General features: G+C 43.3%; 1 protein-coding gene across 2 annotated transcripts in view; it reads right to left on the bottom strand.

Annotated features, from left to right (window-relative positions):
* CPZ (carboxypeptidase Z) overlaps nucleotides 1–25,403 on the bottom strand; it is a 34,592-nt gene extending 9,189 nt beyond the window's left edge. The window contains exons 1-7 of one of the 2 annotated variants that reach the window (XM_053976376.1): nucleotides 24,759–25,403; nucleotides 12,739–12,762; nucleotides 11,457–11,831; nucleotides 10,376–10,588; nucleotides 8,110–8,306; nucleotides 7,009–7,170; nucleotides 1,113–1,271 (exon numbers count right to left, since the gene is read on the bottom strand). In XM_053976376.1, the coding sequence (XP_053832351.1) occupies nucleotides 1,113–1,271; nucleotides 7,009–7,170; nucleotides 8,110–8,306; nucleotides 10,376–10,588; nucleotides 11,457–11,831; nucleotides 12,739–12,762; nucleotides 24,759–24,846 (1,218 nt within the window). In that variant the 5' untranslated portion in view covers nucleotides 24,847–25,403. Of the gene's footprint in view, nucleotides 1–1,112; nucleotides 1,272–7,008; nucleotides 7,171–8,109; nucleotides 8,307–10,375; nucleotides 10,589–11,456; nucleotides 11,832–12,738; nucleotides 12,763–21,364; nucleotides 21,942–24,758 lie in introns of those variants that run through there. The other variant, XM_053976377.1, reaches the window with a different exon arrangement.
* Nucleotides 25,404–25,672: the final 269 nt, after the last annotated feature.

The following is a 25,672-nucleotide window of genomic DNA, read 5'->3' as shown; positions in this document are numbered from 1 at the left end:
GCATTAGTACCCACCAGATATTTCTTACACAGGCTTGTTGCTGGGCAGTGCCTGGTTAATTTTACTGCTAAATAATTTTCATACACACATAGTCAGCAGGCATTATACAGCTCAGAAGAAATGGACTGATACAGAAAATATTTAACAGTCATATATCTTTAAATATTTAATATGTGTTAGTGAGAACTGTCATTTCAGAAGAAGTCAGCCTAGAGATATGCTCAAAGATAAAGGATGCTTCAAGTCAAAGATCAATTTCTAACTATTTTCAACTGTTCTTTGTTTATATAAAGAACCACTTTTCTTAGGAGGCCACAGACATTTTTAGCACACGCTAGAAGGCTGAAAAGCTAGCTGTTCTCCTGGTGGGCATGTCGGCAATGAATACTAGATTGAGGAAACCAAAGGGAAATAGGAAAGATGGCAAAAAATTTCACAGAAGATTTACAGTGAGTCCCAAATGAGGAACTTTCCAGGGACAAGAAGGGGAAACCAATCTCATTCATCTGGCTTGGAATAAGTGTTACAAGGCTGCCACCATATGGCAACAAATCTTTTTCCCCCCCCACTCCTTATGGATTCCATGGGAAAATAAAGCTGCTGGTTAGGCATGTTCCTTTTCTTCTGAAAACCACTGGTAAAAGTATCACAGCCCACTCCCTTTAAAAATTAAAACCTGGATTTTCTGTACTTTATGAAACCTAATTTGGCCTCACAAAACATAGGTAAATCTTTCCAGACCAAGCTGATAGAGTGTAAACAATCCTATATTTTAAAGTACATTAAGTAAGTGAATAAATCAGAGTCACATATTCTGAGTTGTAAGGAACACACAAAGATCATCAAGACCAAGTCTTAAGTGAAAGGCCTCTGTGGGAATTGAGCACTTGACCTTGGAATGATTAGCATCAGCTCTACCCAAATAAGCTGATATAATGTTATATATATGTACGTAGACTTGCATTATGTATATAAATATGTCATTTAATACATACATGCATACATATACACACATGTACATGATCTCAATTAATCACAGTTTGTTATTTATTAAATGTTTCCATAGTTCTACAAACTGAACCAACATCCTAACTCTGCAAAAATAATATTACCTTCTCATCAGGTGTAGGGGAGAACATTTTTTCTTCCATAGGATGCCTTGAATAGTCATAAGGATAGGTCACAACCAGCTCTCCTCCATGGAGGCTGGCAGAGAGCACAAATGGGATAGACCTCAACCACTTCATGACTGCTTTTGTCTCAGGGGCCACCTGAAATCCAGGAGAAAAAAAAATAGCTGTGACTAGCCATGCAACTGCAAAGGGATTTGATCCTGTGCAGGATGAAGCCCAATGGAGAAGAGACTGTGTCAAAAAGAGAATGTTGAAGCTCTTTGGCTCTTCCAGCCCAAAAGTTACTGGGGAAGAAAATCAGTTTTCTCCACGGAATGGATGATACACATTGTTCACTGTGGAAAAACTGGAACAAAAAAGGAAAGAAAACATTTGACAGAAGAAGAATTTCATTACAGTGCCATTTTCAGATGATGATGGCAGTACTTTAGGCTGGAAAACTTGTGGCATTTCATCATTACTTACCTAACACCCTATCTAATTTCATTTCTGAGTCAGCAGGATTGAGTTTGAATGGATAAACTGGAAGAGAGGGATAAATTTGCAATTCTCATCCCTTGTTGAAAATGCATTTGCTATCCTTAGGTGCAGGTTAATCTGTAAATAAATGAAAACTAATGTGTATAAAGCACAGCAATGCCCACAGTTTGCCTGCAGTGAGCCATGGCAAATAAGTTACCAAATTTAAGGGTTTTTGACAGTCCCTCTTCAGTAACAGCAGCCAAGGGAGAGGGCAGCAGACTCCAAGAGATGCTCAGGCACCCGGCATGCAGGAGGCTCCTTCACCCCGTTTCTGAGGAGTAATTTCTGAGACCTGCTCCTGTGTTAGTTCATTCTTAGGGATAACAGTGGCATCTGGTGGCCGGTCCCTGCAAGCCCAGACTCACGCCAGTGCCCCCGGAGAGCTGAGGTTCCTTTCCTTGCAGCTGGGGGAAGGAAAACCTGAGGAGGGCAGAGGCTGCTCATCTTCACCACTGCAGATCTGCAGGTTTTATAAAAATGAGAAATACCTGTTATGATGAACTTAGTGCAGCATCTATTTAGGGCTGCTTTAGGATTGCTTATCACCCTCTGCTTTGACTCAGCTGTCAGAAAACCAGGCAGCCAGGGCTCCAGAGTGCTAGTGACTAACAGCATGCAGGGAAAAAACATCCAGAACAAGAAAAAAACTACCAAACCAACCCCTAAAGTCCTACATATTTGTGTTTCAACAATAGTAATTCCTGTTTTCTTTGGATCAGTCCCTAATCTGCTATTGTTAAAAATAACCTTTGGGGATCTACAAACCCAGGAGTGGAGCAGAGAAAAACACTGTGAAGGTGCACCATGCATGCATTACAGTTCCATCAATGAGGAAGAAAGCCAAGGAAAAATACATGTCTAAACACAGTTTTACCTGGAATGATTTAAGAAGATATTGCCCTGTCTGCTCCTGACCTAAGCAGGAGACTGCCTCCCTATAGATGCCATAGTTTTTAAATTAGTCCTTCTACTGTTTGGGTTTCCTTAAAATGCCCTTCTGTAGCTATTGAGATAAATGCTACTCTGTAGCTTTCAACTTTGGCATTTTAAAGAGGCAGCTTAAAAAATAGGATGTAGCACCTGATCAACTAAGGAACACAGAATGAATGCACTTTGCACACCAAAAGCCTAATGAAAGTTTTTTTTACATCATAGGGGAGATTAAACACAGAGTTTCCAGGAAGGGCATGACATGAAAAAAAAAAAAATTAAAAAGGCAGATAAAGGGCATTCCAAAAGGAAAGGACTTGCAGTCTCACACACCCTCTCACACAATGCAGAAGTGGGAGAAGAAAGCAGCCCCTAGGCTTCCTGACAAGAAACATGGCAGTGTCCAAAGAATGCTATCTGCATTAAAGTATTTGTTTTTCTGGCCTTTGTACAGTGCCCTGGGATGATCTGATCATGATCTTTATCCCAGTAGTGCTTTGGACTGAACCAGCCACTTCCACCTGAACCCTGGAAGTTCATCCTTTGAGCCCATCTCTTCTGAAGAGAAGACCCCAGAGGGCTTGGAAGGGGCTGTCAGAGTCACTGCCTGCCCCATGGATTGGACAGTTTGGGAGTTTCTGCCAAAAATGGGGTGGTTGAGCCCCTGGAACAAGCTCACACCTTCCAAGTCCATAGCACCAGCCCTTCTGAGGAGGTTGCTGCCCCAAAATCCCATCAGCTCCCTGCCTGCTGCAGCTGCCCCAGCTCCTGCTGCCCAGCCAGAGAGGCCATGCCTGACACAGCATCAGCCCTGCTCTAAAACAGCAATCTTAGGCCTTGATAAGATTTTTAAGTTGCTTCTGCAATTCAGTGGACAAGAGTAAAATGAAGTTTTATTTGAGAGCTCCTGATCAGCCTTCATCCTGATCAGCCAACTGGCTAAGCAGATACCTGCATAAGCCCCAAAACAGTGCTGTCTCACAGAGCCAGTGTCTTACTGAAGTGAATGTTGGGAAAAAAACCAGGAGTTTCAATGTTGCTATTTTTATCCTAATAACATTTCAGTGACATAAAATGAGCATATTCTGGTTCAGCTCCACCAGATGATAGCAGATGCTATCTATGCCACTCTGGCCTTTGACTTTTGTATGTGAGTTTTGTAGAGTTTAATTATTTTTTCACCAGGCCTTTTGCTTTTAAGTTAGATGAGATCAATTTTAAAGTATCTATCTCACAAGAACAATTCAGAGCACAACTAGAAAACAGGGAAATTATTTCTGCGTGAGTATGAAGAACGGCCACTACCCTTTTTAAACTCGAATCTCATTTCTTCAATTATACTACAATTAGTCACTGTCTCCATGGCTTTCAAAGATTTTTTTTTCTCCCTTTAAAAAACAGCCAGACTAATTTTCTTAAAGAGTATGCCAGCCTCCACTGGCATAGACTTCCAAATTCTGTTTGAACCAAGACAATTGAACTATATTTCATATGTAGCCTGAGGTCTGTCTGTCTCAGCCCTGAGACCACTTATTACAATAATTCATAAAAGTGGGGTAGAAAACACTCTGAATGAAGCCAGGCTTTCAGGGAGCAGGAGCTCTGGCTGAGAGCTCATTTTCTGCTTCCTGATCTTTATACATTGCCCTGCAGCACTCAGGTAATTACTTTAATAAGGCAGGTAACAAACACTGTTAAGTAAATGAAAGGGGAGAGGCTGGTGTTGAAACATTCAACCTAATGCTCCTCCATGCACAAAGCACCACTGTGAGAGCCATGGGCTCATCTGCCTGACAAAACTGAAGGTCATTAAGGGACAGCTGATTTGGTATCCCGTGGTACCATCAACTGAGGAGACACAAAGCTGTGAGACCACTTACTGCCAGGCTTGTGAACCATAGGAAACTACAGTCAGCAAGCGGATTTTGTGGTGCCACTAAGGCCACAGGTCTGGTTTCCTCATATGCTCTGTAAAGCATATGGATTTGGAGATGTTTTGAGTGTTGTTTATGTGAGGACCAGCTTTGGGGCCGGGAGAGCACCTAGAAGTCCCCTAAGCTTTGGCGCTCTGAGGAGTACCTTGGATGGCCATCTTATTTTTTCTTTAAAAACAAGAAAAGGTTTGCAGGAGAAGTGATGTATTTGTAACCCCAGGTCCACATCCACTGAGGCAGAGCTCAGGTGGGGGAGTGGTTGTGTGCCAAGGTTCTCTGGTCCCTTGTCTGTGACAGACAACCCAGGGCAATGCTGCAGCTGGGGCAAAGCTGGGGTGGTAGCTGTGACAGCAATGTTGGGCTGTCTCCACCCATCCCTCTCTAAGCTGCTGTGATGTTACAGTGCTTAAGAAAGCTAAATACATGGTTGTAAAGATGGCTTCTGCAAGTGGCTGCCTGCCACTACCATCTCTCTCACAGGCCAGCAGAAGAGCCAGGGCAGAAGCAGGACTTGGAGACAGAGGAGGTTAGAGCCAGGAAATCCAGAGTTACTGGAACTCTGGGCTGGACAGTGTGAGACAAGCTCACAGTTTGCACTGGACACTGGCAAAAAAATGGGGGTCAAAGACACGTTTGTCCTTCTTCAGTATTTCCTGGGTCCTCAACCTCTGGACACAGAGAGGGAGGGAGCACATGGCTGAAGCAAGATCTCCATCCTTTCCTTCCCATGCTGGAGTAGGGGAAGGGTCTGAGGAGCCGTTCCACTCAGGTGGAAGGAGCACCATAGATAATGTGGGATGAACTCACCACAGCCCCCATTCCCAGTCCCTCTCCACTACACTGGGGAAGCAGGTATAGAATTCAGGTGCAAAATTAAGCCTGGGAAGAAGGCAGAGATAGGGGGAAAGTGTTTTTATGATTTCTCATTACTCTTATTCAATTCATAATAAATAAAATAGATATAAATAATTTTCCTCAAGTCAAGTCTGTTTTGCTTCTGACGTTAATTAGTGACCAATCTCTCCCTGTCTTTATCTCAACCCATGAGCCTTTAGGTATATTTTCTGTTCCCTGTCCAGCTGAGGAAGGGAGTGATAGAGTGGCTTTGGTGGGCACCTGGCATCCAATTCACCACAGAGGTGAATCCAAATCTCTCTGACTTTTCTCTTAAAATCCCTTTTTTTTCCCTCTCCCAGCTATTTTCATTTGGCCTCAAGGTCTGTTCCACAGCTCTCAACCCTTCTTTACAATCTGAGGCTCTGAACTTCACTTGCATTTACCAGCCTGCTGTTATCTGTTATTATTCAGTCAAAAGTTAAAAACTTCTAAGCTTGTGACCTTATAACCCTGCATAAATTCAGTGCCATAAGCTGGGATCTGTGATTACATGCAAAAATAGAATAAACTACTTGAGCTTAATTATGGCAGAAATTAGTGGTCTAATACACTGTGCATTACTGAACCTCTTACAACCTTGGGTCTTCATATGCACATTATCCTGAGGAAGTGAGGTGCTTTTCTCTAGATTTTACTACTGTGAAATGGGGTACCAGAACACTGAGGCAGCATCAGGGATGCCTTTGGGATTTAGACCTGACTTTAGATAAGACTACCTGCAGCAGAGTAGGAACCTGAAGTATGTTCTCTCAAATCTTCTGCTAACACCAGATGAAACAATCCTGTTCCCCACCTGTCTGAGGCATTGTGCCAGCAATAAATATTGAATCAGAATATAATTAGTTTAAAAGTAGAAGAAAAGTAGAGCTCCCAATATCTGAACTACTGATTTCGCTTCCTGTGATTCTTCTTTCAAGGACAGCTAAGGTCCACTTAGAGTTGTGCTGGTGGCTGCTGATCTGCCAGCAACACAGGTAGTGCTGAGCTTTGAATTCCCGACATAACATCATATAGAGCTTAGTGATGATGAGTGTGAGGCCCTGTAGTGCTGCCTCCATTCTGCTCTCACCCCACAGCAACTTTCCCTCCCAGCACCTCTGCAGTTCAGCTGGCTGTTTCCACTGCTCTATATAGTTACAGTCATTTATAAACATCCTCTCTTAATGGAAGATGACACCACACAGCTTTACATGCAGCCTTTGTACATTTTCCATGGCAGAAACTCCTATTGCATCAGACCTGTGCAGGGCTTGGTGCAATGACAGACAAATCCATAAAGGCTTTAACAGGCACGACAGTTCAAAGCATTAATGAGGAATTATCACACACTTGTGACCCCCTTGTAACAGTCATTATTCTTAATCTAAACCAGCAAAGTTCAAATTGTCCACAAATTTTCTAAATGATTTGTGACACCTGCCTCTTTGGCCATGATTTTCATGCCAATTCTGAGCCTGTCCACTTCAGTCCTACTTCTAAAATCTTATTATAAGCAAATAACTTCAGAATAAGCAATCTGTTCTGAAGTTCTGTTCTCTTAACTCCTGAGCTGCTCTGTAGTATAAATGATTTATAAAATGTGTAATTCATACCTTACCCCACCAGTAGGACTGTGGAATGGGGATGTGGTCCAGACGGGCCCCACGAATCCCAGCTCTTCTATAAGCCTCAGATGTCAAATCTGGGAAATTTCTGTTCAGGTCCAAGTTCTGAGCTGTCTGTCGTCCGATGACCCATCCGTTGTAACCAGCCCCCTGTTTTGTCACACAGAAGCCAATTTCAGAATAGCTCCCTGTCTCAAAATAGCACTTTGTGGAAATTGATTAATCAAAGGGAAGTTTTAAGAGAAGCAAACTGAAAATGTCTGTACTGTTAAAAAACCCACGCTTATTAATTAATCACATTTTGTCTCCATGAATGTTAATGCACTAACTAGCATTCAGGAAGTGTTTCACTCACCAGTGATGTGATTCATGAGAGGAACACAGGAGTTTCTTGCTCAGAGCAGCATGCAGAGTGGGTTAGAGGAGAAAAAGAAAATACAGCTGATGCCCCAAGACAGGATGAGGCAGAGTGCAACAACCCCCAGACTCATACAACAGACAGAGCTCACCACATAGCAAAAACAGAGAAAGAAAGGTCTAGTTTCACATTAGCAGTGGCAGAGAAAACAGAGAGGGAGAAATAAGAATGTCAGGTAACAAATAATAGAGTCTTAGTTTTCACAGGTCTCCATCTGACATGAGTTGATCACTGAAAACTGCCCTCCATGATGAAACTTTGACAGTACAGACAATATTCACATTGCATTATACCTACAGTTTTAAAAGAGGGGGAACATCAGCATGTCATTAAACTGCATTTCCTTATAAAACAATGTAAGTCATTATAGTGAGTCAGGCATTTTGTTCTAGGACTGATAGCAGAGAGTGCTAACTGTATGAAAAAGTAACACAGTCATTCCCACATCATCACATGCAGGCAGCAAAACTGACAAATATGGCTCTGCTTTCCTCTTAGTTCTGTTCACATCATCTGTGGAAAGCAATGCACCACCACACCTACTTGGGATTCTGGCAGTCAATTATTAGTGTTCCACCCTTTACGTGACACTCCCCTGCCAGTTTGTTCTTTTCCATGGAGAATTATAGAAACATGAAGGCCTGAACATCTCCTTATAATAAAACTTTTACCTCTTCTGCAGCCAGTTCATACCCATCAGGATTGAGTGACGGCAGGAGATGAATTCTGGTGTTGTTGATCAAGGTCTGGATGCGAGGGTTCCCAAGAAGATATTCTGAACACAGATACTGTGCGAGGTATATCAGCAGTTCCTTCCCCACAACTTCATTTCCATGCATGTTGCCAATGTACTTAAATTCGGGTTTGACTGTGGAATGCAAAATAGTGAGATGTTTTAATTTGATTATACCTGAGTGGCTTCCAAAATCAGACTAACACAAGTTGCTTACTGATGAGTCAAAGTCTTATTTACACTAAATTCATGCACACGTTCCTGCAAATAGCACGGCAGTTCTAGGTGAACTTCTCCCCATTAAACACCAGTTCAGCAACAGTTTAAATAGTGAGAAATAAAGTTAAGTCCAAACTATTAGGATTCCAAACCATAAGAGGTGATCATTGCTCTGAGCTTTTGCTAGAGTCATCATCAATTGTGAGCAAAGGATGCTGAAAACAAAAATATCAAGCCATGGCTGGGAAGGAACAAAACACAACCCTGGCACTCTGACCTACCTTGGGGGGCTTCAATGCCTTATTTTGTCACAGATCCTAGAAACCACTGGCAGACATGTAATATATTACCCCTTTATTTGGAAAAGAAGTTGGGTTATGCATAAAAAGGGGCTTTCAGGCTAAATAGCCCTGGAATAAGCCTATTAGAAACATATAACCTTACAATTCCCTGTAGTTATTCCCTCAATTTCCATCCTTCCTTACAAACTAATGGAAAGTAGAAAATAGGTGCACTTTGGAGACACCCTTTCCTGTCTATCCCTTCATCTTTGCCTTTGATCCTGGCCAGCCTGGAGCACTAGACACTGGAGGGAGCCTGGCACAGAGTTATTATGCCACTTGCTCAGGCTGGCAAAATCTCCAGCTCTGGAGCTATTTCTACATCCTTTTATGCTGTCCCAAGCAACATGAAGCAATAGATTTAGAGAAAAATGCTAGGAAATGTGTTAAACTACCGTCTTTTATCATGCCATATCCCAGTTTTCATTTAAAAACCTGATTCATAGGTTTTGTGTTTTCCTGGCAAATGGAGTACAAGCTTAAAAAGACACCTGCAACTTATTATCTTTGAAAAAGAGACAAAGGGTGATAGGCCAGGAAAATGTAATGTAGATCTTTGCTCAGTTAATGACATCTACTGGGACCTGATTAAGTTTAAAGGCACCTCAAAATACCTCTAGATCATACAAGGCAGCACAGCTGAGAGTAAACAAAGTGACCAGTCTTTGCTGTCCTCTCTGAGTCCCCTTTGTGTGCAGCACAGCACACAGAGGACACAGCAGATCTGACCTGAGATCATAATCTCAATAAAGTATTAGGTTAGATGTAGTTCAGTTCTGCCACACTGCTGAGACTGTGCTGATGCTGGAGCTCTTCTGATGAGAAGCAATCCGAGGCTCTCAGCAATGGCCATAGCAATCCACCATATCTAGACAAGTATAACTTTTGACCTGGGAGCTAGTAACTGGAAAACAATATCTAATACTGCCCTAGAAAGTTACCTGCTTTGTGAAGAATTCAAAACACTTAAAAATCTGGCCCTTGCTGTCTTAATGATGAAACTACAAAATAGAGATTTGTAGTGTTCCCCTCTACAGAAAATTTGCGAGGACTCATATCCTAATGCATATATTAGCACCTATATATAGTATAATAACATCTGTTCAGGGGCTATGATAACATAAATTCCTGGTATCACCCACCTGTTACTCTGACATGAATAGCACTGACATGAATCTGTTCAGGAGGATTGTTTTCTGTGCTGAATCATCCTTTTTCAGTGTCAATGTCCTTCTCTATCTGAGGCCTCCTCAGAAGACTTGTGTATTTTAGGATGTGAAGGACAGTGAGGAAGTGGTAGATGATAGGGAGAGCAAGTCAGTAACAGAAATGTATCCCACATTTGTACATTGGGCACAAATAAATAACAGTGATATCACTGCAACCAAATACACACAGTGATACAAGGAACAGCATTACCAAACATGGTCATGCACAGAGCCCATAACAGTAAGAAATTGCTGCTGGGTTGTAATTGCTACAAGGAATCATCAACTACCACTGCAAATCAGGAACACAAGGGAGGAGAAATGCTTTGGAACCACTGCTTTTTATAGTTGAGAGATGTCCTAGTAAAAGGACCTGTTTTCACTTGGATAATCTGGTCTCCCCTGAAGCAGCCTGATCAGCACTGAAAAAACTCACGCAGTTCGTGGTGTCCAGGCTTGGTTGAAAACTCAATCACAAAAAGATCCTTCCCTTCAAAACTGCGGCCTATGCTGTAAGTTGTGGCAATGTGGGAGCACTTTGAAGCAGTCTTCTTCAGCGTGCTCACCATTTGGGAATATGAATGGTGTTTGAACTGAATAAAAGTTGCTGGCAAGTCTGAAGGCAAATCCTCCTCAGCATCTACTTCTCCTGCAATGAAAAGCCATAACAGTGTTTAAAACCATAGTGCTCAGAGGATTGTATGAAAACCTGCACTTTTTTTCAAATTATCTTTATAAGTAGAAGAATTATAGAAAATAAACTTGCAATCAAAACCGTAAATGTATGTAGTACATCCTACACTTTATTGTGACATGTTTTTTAAAAAATCCTACTAATGCATATGCACACTAACAAATATTTGTGCAATCTAAAGTTAAATTTGACCTTTGACATGCTAGCTCATTTCAGTAACAAATTGTACAGATTTTTCCCTTTAAATTTGGTGAATCATTTTTTATTATGATCTGTCTTCAGCTATCTGGATCTTCATCCAAACAAAAATCTGTGACAATCATTAATGACAATATTTTAATGAGCTCTTAAGCTTGACAGGCAGTGAAAGATTTATAAGTGCACTAAAAAAATAAAATATTTCAAATATATAGACAGCTATCACACAGGACAGGGCTTATCTAAATGCATCCAGGTATCTTGCTCTGAGCTGCCTGTCTTGATGCTCTTTTTAAATGAGGGGGAGAAATAGATCTTGAGCACAGTTTAATTAAGTCTTTAAAACAGGTTGAACAAAATTAACGACACATTACAGGTCTCTACAAAGACAACATGCTGAGTTGACAAATGAAGAGGTTTTGTGCCATGGATAAATCAAGCTGAGTGAGATGAGACCCTCCCCATGCAGACAAGGTTTGCCAGTAGAGTGACCTACCTTCCTTCCTTCCTTCCTTCCTTCCTTCCTGCCTTCCTTCCTGCCTGCCTTCCTTCCTGCCTGCCTGCCTTCCTGCCTGCCTCCCTCCCTCCCTCCCTCCTTTCCCCCCTTCCTGCCTCCCTCCCTCACCTCTCAGCTTTGCCAGCGGGTCGAAACACCCCTCTTCCTCCCCAGCGAAGAAGCGGTCACAGTCTAAGAAGTAGGGCCAGGCCATGTCTATTGCATCAAAGGCAGGGAGACAATTCTTTTTGAGGTTTTCACAGACGTGCCTGCAGGGCTTTATGACTTTGTCCTTTTCACACTGCGGGGCCAGCACTGAGCAGCCCAGGAGCCTCAGGTCGGGGTTGCATTCCCCCTGGAGCAAGTTGTGCAGCACGCTGATGAGCAGGTACTCGGAGCTGTACTCAATCACTTCTCGAGACTTCTGATCCAGAAAGTTAGGATACACCATTTGTGTATAGGCAACATCAGTACAAGAACTCAGGGCAATGTCCACGCATTTTGCTATGAAAAGGAGATGAACATAGGAAAAAATAACTTTCTTCACTGACACTCTGAATAGACAAAGAGAACATAACAAATACCATGTCCAATGAACTTATTTCTTTAGTTTTCGGGTAGTTTGGGAACAGTTTGCAAACTGAATTGCATGTTTAAAACCACTTCTAGTAAGATGATGAGAAGCATGCTTGGTTCTGGAGATATAATTTGAGTTTAGCATTTTGACCAGAGAATTACTAAGAGAAACATGGGATAAAAGCTGGTGATAAAAACTCCTGAATAGAAGTGTATTTGTGATATCAGTCTCTCCCCTATCCTTGAATTGTCATATGGATTCCCTGAGTAGGTGTGAGATAGGTTTTCTTCTTTAGTGGGGAATGTACCACTAAGTTATGTGTTTTCTCTGCTTGGCCCCACAAAATTTGTAGAGTTTAAAATCTGTGAAACTACAAACCCTCCATGAAGTTTGACTGAAATTGCCCAAAGAGATGAAAAGTCTTTCTGGTGCTTAACTCACAGGCAAGCAGACCCATATTATAATTACTTGTATATTCTCATAAACCCAATACATTTTAATAAATCAGGTTAGGCGTTCTTAGGAAAAATAAGTGTTGGTAACACCTTCAGCCCACTTAGAAGTGAAAAAGAGTAATAGAAATACATCTCTTCAAAAAATTACTGGCTGTTATAGTAATGGATCTACATTTGAGTGTCCTTCTCTTGGTAATGATTCTGGCTGGCAACAAATACTGTTGTCACAGCAGCAAAATACTGCACCGTGTGAAAGAGCACATTTCTCTTGTAAGAAAACCCACTGCAGCACCAACATGAGTATACTTGTCTGGAAATAATGAAGGAATACTTATGGTTTTGAGGTTCTCCAAGAACAGCAAGGAAAGACACTTCGTACCTTTCTGTACAGTTTGGCATTGGCCTGTAAATAAAGAGAAAAATCATTACAGGGTGGGTATCCAGGGTTCCTCCTTTTTGTTAGGAATTGTCTGATCTGGTATGTGCTGCAGCTCAGACTGAGCCATACCAGCCATACCAGGAAGAAGCACATATTCCCAGCAGGCACATATTACAGAATCACAGAATAGGCTGAGTTGAGAAACCCCATTCCCTCTCATCCACACACAGTTAGGTGCCTAGGAAATTTCACTAATCAAAAGCTAGATATTATTTAATCTGGTTAGTCTAAAAGTCCATATGAGTCCTTCTGTACATATTAAAGTGTTTTATCAATCTTCTCTAAAAGATCTTTTTGTCCTATATAATGCTGTGGCTACCCTTCCTGTAAAGCAATTTGGTAGATATGAGGGGGCTTTACTGCTTCCTCATCCGACTTCATTGTATCTCTAGCAGTTGTGCTTTATCATACTATTAATAATATCTTAAAGCTAATTATTTCCCTCCCCAACTACTCTCACAGGAAAACTTTTCCAAAAGATCACTCTCCTAATGGCTAGAAATTGCCTTTTAATTTCCTGTTTTAAAGTATTCGTGGCCAGTTTATATCCATTGTTGTTGTGCCAGCATTGTCCTTTAGCTTAAGTAGCTCTCTGCATTCCCTGGTGCATTCCTTCACACTGCATTTGCAATGAGCCAACAGATCTCTGCTTTCTGTTTACTAGGTCAAATAAATGATGCTCTCTTGATTTTGAAGGAACATGGTTTGATGACCCAGGAAATGCTTCTTTTGCTCCTGTAGCCAATAATTCTACACTGTCCTTCTCCAATACTGGCAACTAAAGAAACATTTTTCTGCCAAGGTACTGGAGTTGGTTTCACCAGTGCCTCATAGGAGCTAAATCACTCTGTGCAAGCCTGAACACCACCAGGTTCACCTTTCTTGTGGTGTACTAGGGATCTCTTCTGTTGCTATTTCTTCTTGTTCTCATTGGGGGGACAGGGATCCCAGCTTCTTGCTCAGTAAATTGAGCATTTATCCTCACAAGACCAAATTCATTATGTTATCCTTTTTTCCTGCTAAAGAGTTTAAACTTCTACTCCTGGCATATTCCTTTAAGCATAATCATCTGCATATGTGTTGCTAATGAGTTGATAATTCTTTAGCCAAAATAAAGTCATTGTAATGAGAACAAAATTAACCCTGGGATTTTATCTTGGAGGGAGACATTTAATTTGAAATCAGTCTGGTTTTATATTATGGATTGTAATTGAGCCACATTACCTCATAAAATAAATGAGGCATCAGAACTAGCAGAAGCAGCCCACCCCCAACACCAACAAGTTGTTAAGCAGCAAGCTAGAAAAAATCATATCCATACAAACTCCTTTCCCTGCTCAGTACATTATGATAATTGCATTAAATAATACCTGGTTCATCAACAGTGATGAATCCGTTATAGGATTTCAGTGTTTCCCCTAGCTAGGCACAATCCCCTCTGTGAGTTAGTTATTAAGGTCAAAGCATTTCTAAAAAAGCTTCATCTCAGCCAAATATTGCATGCAGTGCTACATCTGGGGATAATCAAGCAATAGCATTTTGTACAATGCCAGCTGGGAGAGAGAAAGAAATTATCTCTTTTTAGTAAGAGTTCCAGCAATTAATCCTGCTGATAAAATTGGATGTTACTACCCCTTGAATCTGGATAGTCTTATATACTAACATCATCACACCCACATTTGAGAGACCTTGGACATAAGTCTGGAGTCAGCCAAATATTCCTTACAGAGGGGAAAATGTTGTGTGGAGAGGACTGCCTTGAGTTTAGCCATGTACCAATGAGGAGAATGACTCTACCTCTGTTTATCACCAGGGTCATTAGCAATGAATCCCCTTTGTTACCTTGAGAGGCAGATGAGAAATATTTGACACCTTTTTTTTTCCCTCTCCTGAGCAGAAAATTAATGTATTGTAGCTATTATTTTGGATTAGAGGGTTGCATGTGCTGGACACAGTTCTTTGTGGGGTATTTGGCAAGTATGGATGGCCTTTCTACAACTGCTCACATTTCCTCAAAGAGGCATTTCCCCCTCTGCTGGCTCCAGGACGAAGCTACAAATGTCCTTTTTGTCTCTGACATGCAATGATCAGATAATGAAACTGAGGCACACACAGTCTCCCCAGACACTTTTTCTGTGGATGAGTGCTATTGGCCATCAGTCAGTTTGAGATGTGGCACAGGCCTGTTCTCAATGGCATCTCAGAATTCTGCTAATTCAGCTGGAGCAAAAAGGCATTCTGGCAACGTGCTGGAACAAGCAGAGGCAACCAAAGAGAAAATGCAGGAGGTGGGGTCTGGATGTGGTGCTGCCTCTCCCTGCTCCAGCTCCCTGAGCAGCAGCAGACTTGCTGCCTTTAGCAGGTGCCTCTTTCTGCCCAGCTGGCCAGAAGGAGAGGCATCAGGAAGCAATGGATAGCTGATGGAAGAGATGTGAAATTTCACTGATACGCTGTCCTGGGGTTCACCTGAGGACTGGCTACTTTTGTGAGCACAAGGAGATGTTAGCACAGGAGAGGGAAAGACAGGTCTAGTTTCAGACTGTGCATGTCATCCACACTTTGATATTTTTACCATATCTTTATAGGGAGAGGAAATCTATTAATCAACATGCCCAGTGCTCATTAACAAAGATGCTGAGTGAAGAGGATAAATCTATTTTTTAGATGTGGTACCAAATCCATATAAATATTTTCCATTGCAACTGAAATTATTCATCTCAATATGTAATAAGCAGAGGTAATTCTGCAACACCCCTGCTCAGTGGGTAAAGCTTTTCCACTACTTGTGATCCAGGATGCCCCTTACAAACTCAAAGTTACCACAACTCACTCACTGATTAGCAAAAGCAGCTCCGTGCTGCTGGGTCCTAAACCTGGATCTAAACCTAAATCTAGATCTAAGCTGAAATTAGATTTAAGTCTCACACTATTGCAGCATACCGTGGCATTTTCTCTCTGTCTCTCCTTACTAGAGATATCCATGCAACAACTTCTGGCCACCTCTCCCCATCATGTAAACTGCTGTATGACCCATGTATCAGCCACAGCTCTGTCTTGCAAACACCCAGGACTGAAACAGCTTGAGATTTCAGGTTATTGGGAGTATACATAAAGTCAAGAGAGAAAAGGTCGGTCTGGTTTGTACCAAACCTTGCTTTATAGCCAGCCTTAAATGTGTATGTGTGCTGATGTGGTGTTTTGACTTTCCCAATGTTTCCTAACACCAATGCTTCCATATGTTTTGGAGAGTGCAGCTCTGCAGGGGCCAAGGATAATTCTGCAGGATGTGTGCTTACATAAATAAGTGTGGATACACGTAGCTGGGCCTGCCTGCCTGCCTGGAGAGCCAGCAGCAGGAAGCTCTCTAAGGCCAACTCCCAGGCTGCAGCTGTACGGTCTGCTCCTGCAACCTTGCACCCACAGGCCTGGGTCTCTGCACATAGAAATCACCAGAAAATCCCCATTCATGCTCATGACAGCTTGTTTCTCTAAGCTCTGGCAATGCCAGAAGAGTTCAGACACTCCCTTCCTCGTTTTCATAAGAGAAATTACAGGGGCTGATATACAAAGAGTTTCTCAGGTCTCCCAATTCACTTGGCAGGCTTCAATTGCTGCTTCTTCTGTGCTTAAAAGAATCTAAAATTTTTCAATTTTTTTGGCGTAAAGGCTTCCCTGGGCTCAAAGGAAGACAGCGTCACCTCCTCTCAAAGTCCCATCCATCGACAGGTTGGTACAGAGGGATCTTTTTCTTCCTGACCCAGAACAGCCTTTTCCATTTTTTATGTTTAGTTTTGTACTCTAACTATTCCACCAGAGCTACAAAAGTCCTTTCAGTAGCACAGCTTCTATTCAAGATTATGGATAAATAACTTATTGAAGAGGAGAAAAGCCATTTCAAGCTTTCTGAGCTCTCTCTATAAAATACGCTTCTGGTTTTAATTTGCAAAGGCAAGATTGAAAATCTACAATGCAGCACATACATATTTTACTGCCAAGCTTACATTTTTTCCCCTTGATGATTCAGCACCAAAGGAAGCAAGCTGCTGTGATTAACCCTAACCCAGACAACAGAGCTCAACAGCTACTTCTAGTACCATGGGCTGGCCAGTTGCCTTTTCAAGAGCAAAGCCAACAGCTGATTCATGCGATTGATGATCTGGAATAAGCCCAAGGGCAAGTTTTAAATCTGAAATATCTAAGTCATTCAGTGAGGCAGATTGATAGGGGATGTGCTGGTCAGTACAGATCAAAATAGATCAGATAATTTATACTATAAAGACCAGCATACTCCCTCCCAGCTTTCTGGGCTTCTTACAAAACTTTCTTAAACTAGAAGAACATATGTATCCATCTTAGTCTGTTTATAAGCAAAGCCTCCACTTTTCCAAACAATGCATTTTAGTTCCTTATCACATTACTATTACTCTCCTGGCTGTTTCTCATGGTTCATCAAGTCAGTCTTTCAGTGATATTGTCACTAAAGAGACAAAACTTAGTATCAGTAGCAAGGTACAAACACTGGAAAAGCACTTTCGAGTGGCAAAGCACAACCTTTCAGAGCAGCTCCTAGCTACAGCAAAAGCACAAGGGCAGGACAAGATCCATTATATAACACTAAGATGGATCAGAACCATCAGGAGGAGGCTGTGGGAGGAGTGGAGATGTAAGGGGACTAGTGGCAGAGTAATGAGAGAGCTGAGCAGCTCGGGCAGGGGGAGAACGGCTGACTAGAAAGCCCAGAAGAGAAGGCAGCCACACACCCAGGGCATATATACAGGGACAGAAGTGGAGAAGATTCCCAGCCACAGAGAAGAAATTCCAGGAAAATTGGAGGAGAGAGGAATGCTTGCAAAAAGCAGCCACGTAGTTAACTCCATTTTCTGGATACATCAAATGTTTTGTGAGAAGAGGACTGAATAGATGTTATTAACCCTCCAGCAACTGCAGTAACTGCCTGGGGAGGGATGTGTTTGAAGCAGGCAGAAAGCAGTGCCCTGCAGCCCTCCTTTAACCCTGCTCCCTCACTTGAAGAAGCCTGAAAGCACCTGAAAGAGATTAATGCCTCCTCTGCCTTTATTTTGCAGAGCAAGATCACAGCAGGAAGACACAAGCCAGTGTTCGTTGCCAATCACCCTTCTTTCTAATCCATCTGCTGCCTGGCATTCGGTTAAACATCCATTTTTATTGAATTACTGAAGGAGTTCCCACAGCAATGACACTGCAATCAGCTCTTTTGGGATTGTTTCTCTCTCAGGACTGCCCTGGAGCCAATGAGAAGGTGCTGAAGCTTTTCCATGGGTGATGTAAGGTCACAACCTGCAGACCACAGTTCAAAATCTGTGCAGATGTGTCGCTGTCGAGCAGAACGGGAACAGAGAACTCCAGATCAGAAGGCAAAGAAAATGAGCTCTGATTTATTTCAAATATACCGCTCTATATATAGAGGACATCGAGAAGACTAATTTCATTGGTCTTAGAGTAAAACATGTCACACCATTGGTGTACAGTGAATGACGCACAGTGGCAGAGCATATCTATAAACAATGTGAATAACAAGATAGATTAGAGAATTATTTACATTCTTTCCCAACTGTTTCCCAGGCTCTTGCCTGGTTAGAAAACCTTTCTCTTTCTCTCTGACTGAGCTGAGAACATCCACACAGATGCACACCAAGACCTGTCACATGGCAAGGGCACAAAGACAGCTTTGGTGGGCACCAGTAATCCTCCCTTGTTCCTAGTTGTTCATATGCAACTTAAACATGTCTGCAGTTGTAGGTGGTGCCTAAAAGAACTGATGAAGAATATTTCTATCTGTCTGTCTGTCTCCATCACTGCCTTGGTGCCTCTGGTGACTCTGGTGTCACCCCAGCTGTGTCTCTGGCTGGTAAGTGCTGCTCCAAGGAGTCCTTCAGGAGGTGAAAATCCCGAATATAAACATAATTCCCTAAACAAAACCTACAAAATGCCTTTTTCTGGCCTCAGTTGAGATCTTTTCCAAGTTGCAAGGGAAAAATTATCCATTGGGAGAACAAAATGCAACAAAGATGATGACAACGAAGTGGGCCAGGAGTTGCCAGATTGGCTGAAGGCTTAGTGAGCTTCATGTGTGACAGGGCTGCTGCTGAACAAGCATTTCCTGTGCACTAGGGTGATCTGGAGACATGTGGAGCACTCTCAGGGTCTGGTCAGTGAAGGAAGAAGAAATAAGCTCAAATCTCAGGGATGATGGCATTAAAAACAGCTGGAGTAAGAAGGTGGAATAGGTCAGGAAATCTCTACAATTATCATCTAAAGGATCAATTGTTTTGCCAGATTGCCTGGTGAAGGATGAATACACTTATTAACCAGGTAATCTGATCTGTGACGCCCCCATAGCTTTACTTTGTGACCATGCACTCTTTACAGCTCAGTTCCCATGGTTTAAGGATGTAGTACTCTCCAAGTGCTTTGGCCAACAACCTACCACAGTTAGAAGCTTTTCTTTAAGCGAGCCCAAGTCTGTTGAATGCCGTGGGACAGAAGATTGTATCTGAAAAATTGAGGATTTTATCTTTTCTGCCACAATTTTTCCAAAACATCTGCCAAAACATCATCCCATCCTCTTTAAACAGTGTGTCCATCCCCCTAGATCAACTCTGTCTTTTCTTTTGTTTAGAAGTATGAGGACTATTATAATTAACATCACATCTGATTCTTCTGTAAGTAGAGTTTTAACCAAATATGGTACTTCTATGTTATAAAAGATTGACAGTTAATTTAACAACCTTGACTTAAATCTGTGCCTTAATCTCATATTGTCTCCTAGATAAATGTATCCTATTATAACCCTAAAAATTGGATGTCAATTATATCACTGGAGTTACAAGAGTATACATTAAGGGATTAGTTACAAGAGTATAAATTAAGGGATTGAAATTTCAGTTTTATTTCTGAAGTGGACAAAGTAACCCAAAGTCCTAAACTCCACTGATTTGTGACAGCTGCATCCAACTGGAAGGATGTCCAAACAAGATTCAGCAGTCATAAAAACCCTGGGTCATAAAAGCCCAGCAAAGAGACCAAGACACGGCCCACCAGCCTCAAACACCACGCTCACAACATGATAGGTGACTTCTGCATGGTACCTCCATGCTCAGCCCTGCATCAGGCAATTACACATGACATTTATCCAGCATTTGGCCCAGACTTCAGAAGGGGCTGGCTCTCACATGGCATCAGCAGCCCAAAGGGGACCATGGTAGCTGTCAGCCAGCCAGCATCCTCAAACACTGTGACTCTGTGAAGGGAGAGGTAGTGTCTAGAAATGTTATAGGGGATCAACCATTAGTGTTATTAAGTCTTGCTAAAAGCCTAGCTGTGACTAAGAGCAGTGGGATTTTGTTCAAGTTTTGACTATGTCTGCACACCCCCACATTTTAAATGCCTGTACAAGTATTCTGAAGAAAACTTTGCCTTCAGATTAAAATCATGTATAAATCATTTCAGCAGTATAAGGAGATACCTATGTATTTTATTTTCAGTATAAACTTTCCCCTCATAAGTGACTGTTTCTGATCCCATTTCCCATGTTAAAAGGAGCTGAAGGCCAGTGTTGCTAAAATAATTAATTGTGTAGAAATCCTAGAGCCACTGGCAGGAATTCAGCAGAGCTCACATGATTCAGTGATGACAACCGGCTTCACAAAGAGCAGGAATTTCTCATCTTGTGAGTGAGCATGATGTAGATGCTAGTTGTGCATTTTTTTGTTTTGACACAACTTGGACACATCCATCTCAAGTCCAGCGAGTGAGATTCCTGCAGCCTGGGCTTTCCCACACGTGGCAGCACAGTCCTGTGGCCATGCTCCATGTCAGAACCTACCAGTGCCAGCCACAGCAGGATGAGGGACCACCCCACTGGGGCAGGGAGAAGACCCCAGCCAGGTCTTCTCCAGTGCAATCACAGGAGCACAGGAGCAGCAGCAGCAGAGAGGCTCTGCCTCTGTGTGTGCACAGGTTTCACCAGGAAACCAGCATGAGAAACATCCACCAGGAAACCAGCATGAGAAACATCCACCAGGAAACCAGCATGAGAAACATCCACAGCAGGTGAACAAATTTGCTCAGGTCCCATGGAGCCAGGGCCAGTGTGAAGCTCATAGGAGGAAATAACTTTTCCCTTTTTTTGCCTTTTACTTTGCAAAAACTGTGCCACATTGTGGAGTTTGGAGCTGCAAAGAAGAGGGGAAAGGTATAACATCTCTGTGTGAACATGCTTTTTCTGTCAGTCTTACTCAATGTTGTAGCTCAGAGAGGAGCCAGTCCCACAAAATCTGTTCTGGGCTCCAGAATAAATACTGTAATTGTCCCCTGCCTCCTGCCCTGGTGGTTTCCCACTCCTCATCTCTCTTCCTTGTACCTCCCCACTCCCTCTCATCTCCACTGGCTAAGGTCAGAGATCATCAGGATGGGACAATGTCTGTCTCAGGAGAAAGCCAAAATGATGAAAACAACAAGGTGCTTGGAAGAGGAGGTGACCCACAAGTGACAGGTGTGCCAACCAGCACTCTGGCTGCTCTCCTACCTCCACAGCTTCAGGTTAAACAGCTCCACTCCTCAGGACTCCTGCCTGGAGAATAGGAGGCTCAGGAGGACCTTCTCCTTCTCTACAACTGCCTAAAGGGGGGTTGTAGTGATGTGGGGGGCCCTTCTCCCAGGTAACAAGTAAAAGGACTAGAGGAAACAGCCTCAGGTTGGTCTAGGGGAGGTTTAGGTTGGATATTAGGGAAGATTTCTTCACAGAAAGGTTGTCAGTCTTTGGAAGAGGCTGCCCAGGGAACTGGTTGAGTCAACATCCCTGGAAGGATTTAAAAGATGTGTAGATGTGCTGCCTAGGGCCCTGGTTTGCTGCTGAACCCGGCGGTGCTGGCTTCATGGCTGAACTCGAAGAGCTTAGCGGTCGTTTCCAGCCGCAGCAATCCCATGGCTCTGCCATCTGTCAGGCTGTGCCCTTCAGGCGCTGGGGCAGGGATCGGGCGGGAGGCAGAAGGCTCGGGCAGCCCCGCTGGCTCTGAGGCGGGTCAGGTCGGTGTCTCCCCGCAGCCGTGCGGACGAGCGAGGAGCCACACGGTGGCACCACAGACGGCGGCGCGGCCCTGCCCGGCCCGGCCCGGCCGGAGCCGCCCGGGGCCAGGGCGGGCCTGGGGCGTGCCCTCCCCGCGCAGCCTGTGAGGGCCGGGGGTTTGCAACCCCACTGCAACACCCGGGTACCCCTGCCCCGGAGTTCCCCAGAAAAGCGCTCCCTGAATACAAGCAACAGGAAAGGAAAGGTTTCATTGCTTTTAGCATCACTATTGATGAAGATTTTTTTGCTGTTATGCCCCATTCTAGAAGTGTTCAAGGCCAGGCTGGATGGGGGCTGGAGCAACCTGGTCTAGTGGAAGGTGCCCCTGTTCAAGGCAGTGGGGCTGGAACGAGATGACCTTTAAGGTCCCATCCAGCCCAAACCATTCTATGATTCTATAATGCAGCCTTAGCCTGACCCTGGTGGCATCACAATTGTAGGGTTGTCCCCAGCTGCAAGGAAAGTCACCTATTTGAAGACATATCACTTCAGTCTGCCTCTGTGGATTTTTAGTTTTGTTGTCAATATTTATAAAGCACTTCATTTAACTAATTACCTCTGGACTACATCAGTCAGTAGTAGAGATGCACAACTTGGGTAAAGAGGAACCTGTTTTATTAGCTCCCTCTGAAAAAGTTTGGGCATCTCTCAGAGGAAACGTGCTAAACTGTACTTTTCTCACCCAAACTATAGGCTAAGAGGCCAGTTAAACTCATAAGGGTCTGACAATGAGACCTCGTAGCATCTTGTCACTGAGAGAGACAGAGCTTCCTGACTGCCCAGGGATACAGGACACGGCTAAAGAGAAGGCATCTGCCCTCTCTCAGTGCCATGGCTCCCAGCTGCTGCCCAAAAAGCTCACCACATAGTGTATGATGCCTGTGACATATTCTGGAGCTGGATGACAATAATCATTTCCTTATTTTTCTTAACAGAAAAGCACAAAGCATTTTCAAAGGATCTTGGTATTGTAAATCATGTTTCATTTTGGCTTCTTATGAAAAAAAAAAAAAAGGCAAAATGAGTCACTGCAGAACAAACACCACCAGGAAGCCTGCAGAAAGCAGCTCCAGCCTCGCTGGGAGTCAGACAGTTGTACTGGTTCCTGCTGTTCTTTCCTGCAAGAGCAGCCTCAGGCTGGTCTCCTCTTACAGGGCACTACAGGTCTGGCCACTGGAATACAGCAAGACCTACACAATGGATCCCAAAACAGGAGAGAAAATCCCACTGTTACAGATGAAGATACAGCCTGTACCCTGAATGCTGAGAGGAGACTCCTGCACGGTCCATTTGTGAACATGTGCATCACTGCAGGCCCCTTTCTTTTCATGTGGCCTGACATGATCTTATCCCCCCTTTAGAAAAGAAAGACCCTGGAGAAACCTGTCAGGTCTCTCAATGTCCAAGCTGCTGCTTTATTGTCTGACCCAACAGCCCTCCAGTGTGCAGTGTGTCCCCTACGTGGCACGTGGCACACAGTGTGGTGCCATTGACAGCTCCCTTTCCCTACCTCTAGCCATCCCTCTAGCAGCATATTCAGCTGCCTTTTTGCAAGCCCTGCCCTAAAGGCACCACAGCTGCCAACACACACAAAACACTCTCAGAGTCACCCCTCAATGATCCATACATTTGTGGTTGCTAGGATTAATATCCCATGGCAAGACTCTGATCAGCTGGAACTGGAGCAGAATCATACCTCACAGAGAAAGGTTATGCTGCAAACCACACAGACTCTTCCTGTAATTGGCTGTAAATAGTCCACAACTCTTCTCTTTGTGCAGCTTTATCCAAAAATAAAATCCCTTTAGGCTGTGGTAGACCTCACTTTGATGTTCATGGGAACAGCACTCTCAAATTATATGCAGTACATGGCACATGGACTGTACTGTGTAGCAGTTCAATGCCAGTGACAGGCTATGGCTTATATTTAAGCACTGAAATATAGTTGAATTTCCTTGGGTAGCATTAAGGTCAGTTTCAGGTTAACTTATCTCTTCCTGTAATCCTATAAAATAAATATTTTTCTGACTCATTTTAAGTTTAGAGTCTCTGAAAATAGTTTTCCTGGAATAGACCTTGTCACTACACTGAAATTCATGTCTTCACTGTCCCCACATAATTAAGCACACTTGATTAAAAAAAATGTATTTTTAAAAGGCACTGTTAATATATTTTATTAGCCAAGTTGTTACTGAATCAAAACTTTTAATTAATTTAGCAGCATGTTCCTGATTAACCTTTATTGTAGAGGATAAATCTGCTTTTCCAGCCTATCAACCCAAACAAATTCCATATTGCTTATAGCAAGCTAAAACACACCCTACAGCTGTCAGATCCTAATAAATCTCATACTTTGGACTTGAAATAAATGACCTAAAGCTAAATGTAAGGAAAACTTTTTTTCTTAAGCAGAAAAGTATACAGAAGGTCAAAAGGTCACCTTCTTGCAATCTGACTACCACATTCCTAGAAGGCACGGCCAGAGATGAGGTGAACCTTCTAAATTCGCCATAAGAGTGAGGGGGGTCCTTACAACTGGCAACTCCACAGATTGACAGAAAGACACCTCTGTAACAGCCTTAAAGACAGTGATGAGGAATCTTTATGGTCCCTTACATCACAGCCTTGTTTTTCTGTTGCACAGCCACACACCTCCCACCTTCCCATCCATGCTTCCCAAGCACAGCCCCAGTTTCACCACCAGCAGTATGCAGATTTCCAAAGAGCTGATCCTCCTCATCTCTAGGGGAGAGTGACAGCTCCTGTCTACCTCTCCTTGAAGCTGGAACTCTTTACTTATCTCCAGGAGAAGGACGAAAAGAAGAAAGAGGACTTTTGGGGTGGTTAGCCTTACCTAGGGTCTCCTGGCCGGTTTCACAGCGGGGTGCTGGTTTGGTGGCCCTAAGCAGCCCACCAAGGAGAAGCAGGAGCCTCAGGACCATGCTGGAGCCCCTTGCACAGGCAGCACAGTGATGTGGCACTCACTGCCTGATGGAGTGACTCCTCTCCTGAGCCTCAGCGCGGCTCTGGCTCTCCGAGCTGCAGAGGAAATCAGTGCACTGCAAGGGCATGCCCACGTCTCACTGTGTGTGCAGTCCAGGCGTCAGATTTCAGCTGCATTTGAGCTTGGAAAGCAAAAGGCTTTGAGACAGAGAGGGAGGAGGAATGAGCTCCCCCTCCCCTCCGCCTCCAGACCGTCTCCCTCTTGCAGCCCGGTTTACAATTTCATAAACAGTTTGAGCAAAGGGGGTCCCCTCAGGGTTGTGCCCCACCGCGGGTCCCTTTGGTCTTCATGCAGCACTTCTCTTAAGGAACGAGGGACATTCATGAAAGAGTGTCTCCCTGAAGCCAAGAGAACTGTCTGGAGAGAGCAAAGGGAAGAGACAGAGAAAAACGAACAACTGAAAGCAACTTTCCTCTCAAACTGTGGTATTTCATCACATACTTAACTGCAAGTTTAGAACATAACATGACAGTGAAAGGACTCTGAGCTGCATCCCCTCCAGCACATAGAGAATGGGAACACACAGAATAGCCACCAGGATCCCCCTCTGCATCCTCCTCCTTTTTACTTAAGATAAGATCAAGTTGTCTGGAGGGATTTCAGTATTTTCTGTCTATTCTTAAAAAAGAATAATTTCACAAATGTGTAGGTAAGACTCCAGAACAGCGTTATAAGGTTTAAACTGGATAGTAAATCTACGTTAAGTTGGTATTAAATTGATCTTTTAATTTTCTTGTTTGGTTTGTTTTGGTGGGGGATTTTTT

Source organism: Vidua macroura, chromosome 4, assembly GCF_024509145.1.
Source record: "Vidua macroura isolate BioBank_ID:100142 chromosome 4, ASM2450914v1, whole genome shotgun sequence".
Classification (NCBI taxonomy): domain Eukaryota; kingdom Metazoa; phylum Chordata; class Aves; order Passeriformes; family Viduidae; genus Vidua; species Vidua macroura.
This window is presented reverse-complemented; position numbering and strand designations above follow the sequence as displayed.